This window comes from Pteropus vampyrus, unplaced genomic scaffold (genome assembly GCF_000151845.1).
Source record: "Pteropus vampyrus isolate Shadow unplaced genomic scaffold, Pvam_2.0 Scaffold24498, whole genome shotgun sequence".
Taxonomy (NCBI): domain Eukaryota; kingdom Metazoa; phylum Chordata; class Mammalia; order Chiroptera; family Pteropodidae; genus Pteropus; species Pteropus vampyrus.
In genome coordinates, this window is record NW_011913279.1 from 1 (window position 1) to 2,571 (window position 2,571).

Below are 2,571 nucleotides of genomic sequence, written 5' to 3' on the forward strand. Positions count from 1 at the left end.
TTCTACGGGATGCACGGGATCACCCTGGACGTGCTCGTGTCCTGCGCGCAGCGCTTCGCTCGCAGTCCCGACCGCCGGATGCTGGGCTTCTCGTCGCCCTACAGCTGCCTCCTGCACTCGCTCACCCACTTAGCCCTGGAGAAGGTTTACCTACAGCAGTGGCGCTGCCCTAGCGCCTTCGTCTTCAATTTCCTCCTCTACCCCTCGGCGCACGTGGGGCTGCATATCCTGGCGGGCCAGGTTCTGCTGCTCAGCCCGGGAAGCGGGCTGGCCGGCGCGGTGGCGCCGGGGGCGCTGGACCTGGCGCTGCAGTACATGCTGGCGCTCTACCACTCGCAAGTGTTCCTGAAGCGCTTCCTGTGCTTGCAGTACCGGCCGCAGCGGCAGCAGCAGCAACAACTGGGGGCGTCCCCCGCCCCTCCCGGAGCCCGAGTCCCTGCGGCGGCGGGTGACCGGCGGCGGCGACCCGGTGGCCCAAGGAGCACCGAAGGATCCCCCAGCCCGGGGCTACCGGACCTGCTCCGCTTTCTTTTTTTCGGAATGCACGGCTTTTTGGATGAGATCTTCTTCACCTTTTTCTTTAACGTGCTGAGGCTGGGGCACGGGGCGACCAGCGGCCATACGTCGCTCTGGTCCTTTTTTATGTATGGCAGCTGCAGTTTCGTGGTGGAAAAGCTCTACTTCCACCTATACTACAGATGCGGCTGGGGCACCTGGAAGCGGGTGCCTATCTACGTGATCTTCATCTACGTGTGGGAGTTGTCCTGGGGTCTGGGACTCCGCATGTGCAGAGCTTGTTCCTGGGACTATTCTCACTACCCGCTCAATTTCATGGGCCTCATCACTCTAATGTACTTACCTGGTTGGATATTCCTTAGTGTGTACCAGGACCTACTTTCCAACGCGTTGGGGCGGGTGCAGTACAGACCAACTAACTAAACTAACTAAAAAAAAAAAAAAAAAAAAAAAAAGCCTCTGGATTCCCACGAGCGAATGCGATTTATTTTTACAAGTTTAAAAGAGCGAGGTTTTTTAGCCTTTTAATTTTTATACGTTTTACTAAACTCTTCCAACATGTTTTATTCGATATTTTAGTTTTTCTGACAATTTGAAACCTATGCATAATACAATACTTTGAAACATAACTCAAAATATTAAACTCATCAATATTTTAAAACCCGAACAACAAAACCATTATACCTTAACATCGGAAAGCTGTAGTATTCACTTATTTGGGTGTTGGTGGGTGATAGCTACTAAACTTTTTCCTTTTTTTTTTTTTTAAGTGAGGAAGTTCTTCACATCAGAGACGTATGATTTTTACAAGATTAGGGACATTTTCTGAATTAATGATGCATTTATTTTCTTTTTAATTTCACTTTAATTCCTTTCTGCATTTATCAGTGATTGCTGAAACTCAGTGTCTTGTACCCGTGGGACTACAGTCATTAGCTCTTAAAGTGCCTCTGTCAAGCACACAAGTGAAAAGAAACTAACGAATGTAAAAATACAGTCTATGAATTGATTTTTAAATAAATCTTTTCTAGCAATTCCAACAGGTGACACTGTGTTAAGATATTTGATCTCCATCCTGGAAATGATTGCTTTCCAACGTGACTTAGCCTTAAACACCAAGTATGTTAACGTTAATCAGATCCTGTGTTATCTATGGCTGAAATTTTTGTTACTGTGCAATAATGTAAAATGTCTACCCTACATGCCCAAGGGCCAAGTGGAATTATACCATCCTCAATAGTGTTCTATCCATAAGGACCTTTTCTACATGGAGCTTCAAGAGTAGAAACAGTTCCTTGGAATAAAATGAACCTGAATGTCACCCTAATTGCATTACACTTAATTGTTTTCTGTAAATACAGATGAGTGTTTTCAGCGCATTTCTGCCATGGCTCACTTTAAACATTTTTCTTTTTCCTTCTGGGAGCCCACACAGAGTTCTTGGACCACACCTGATTTGTAATGTGCATTATAGATCTATGATTGCCTTTTGGTGACTCATTATTAATGTCTGGAAGTTCCAAAGTTAAAAAAGATGATGTAAACCATTTAAAGAAATCATGTCTAATCAATTAATAATGTACTTTAAGATTGTTTGCTATTTTTATTATATTGAAAAAGACAAGTTGAACTGAGTGTGGCTCAACCAAGAATGACTAATGCCTTTTCAATTTTCATTACAAAGATAATTAGGAAAACTTATAGTGTACACAAATGAATAGTTTCTTATTCAAATTATTAGCTTGCCTATGCTCCAAAAGAGAGCTTTCTGTTCTCAAAAAAATGTTTGCTATGGCAGTAAAAATGAATATGTATTTAGACTTGGTTAAGTCAGACGTAATCATGAGAGTGGTATATTATTTTATTCCACTATCTGAGGTTGTGAGCTAAATTATAAATAATGCTATAAAATCAAACCCACCTGTAAAATGGATCATATCAAACTGATTTTTTTAGCCAGTCAAAGCTGAACAGCAAGTCTTAAAAGTAAGCCAAATGTTTACAGAGAGTAAAAGTGTCACTTTATGACACATGGTCACAGGTGAAAGATTTCTT

The 2,571-nt window shown here is 42.8% G+C and overlaps 1 protein-coding gene across 1 annotated transcript; it reads left to right on the forward strand.

The window, feature by feature from the left end:
* The first annotated feature begins 6 nt into the window (after positions 1–6).
* TMEM229A (transmembrane protein 229A) lies at positions 7–990 on the forward strand. Its single transcript, XM_011387122.2, has one exon. It carries the CDS (start codon positions 10–12, stop codon positions 937–939), a length of 930 nt encoding a protein of 309 aa, XP_011385424.1. The 5' UTR covers positions 7–9; the 3' UTR covers positions 940–990.
* Positions 991–2,571: the final 1,581 nt, after the last annotated feature.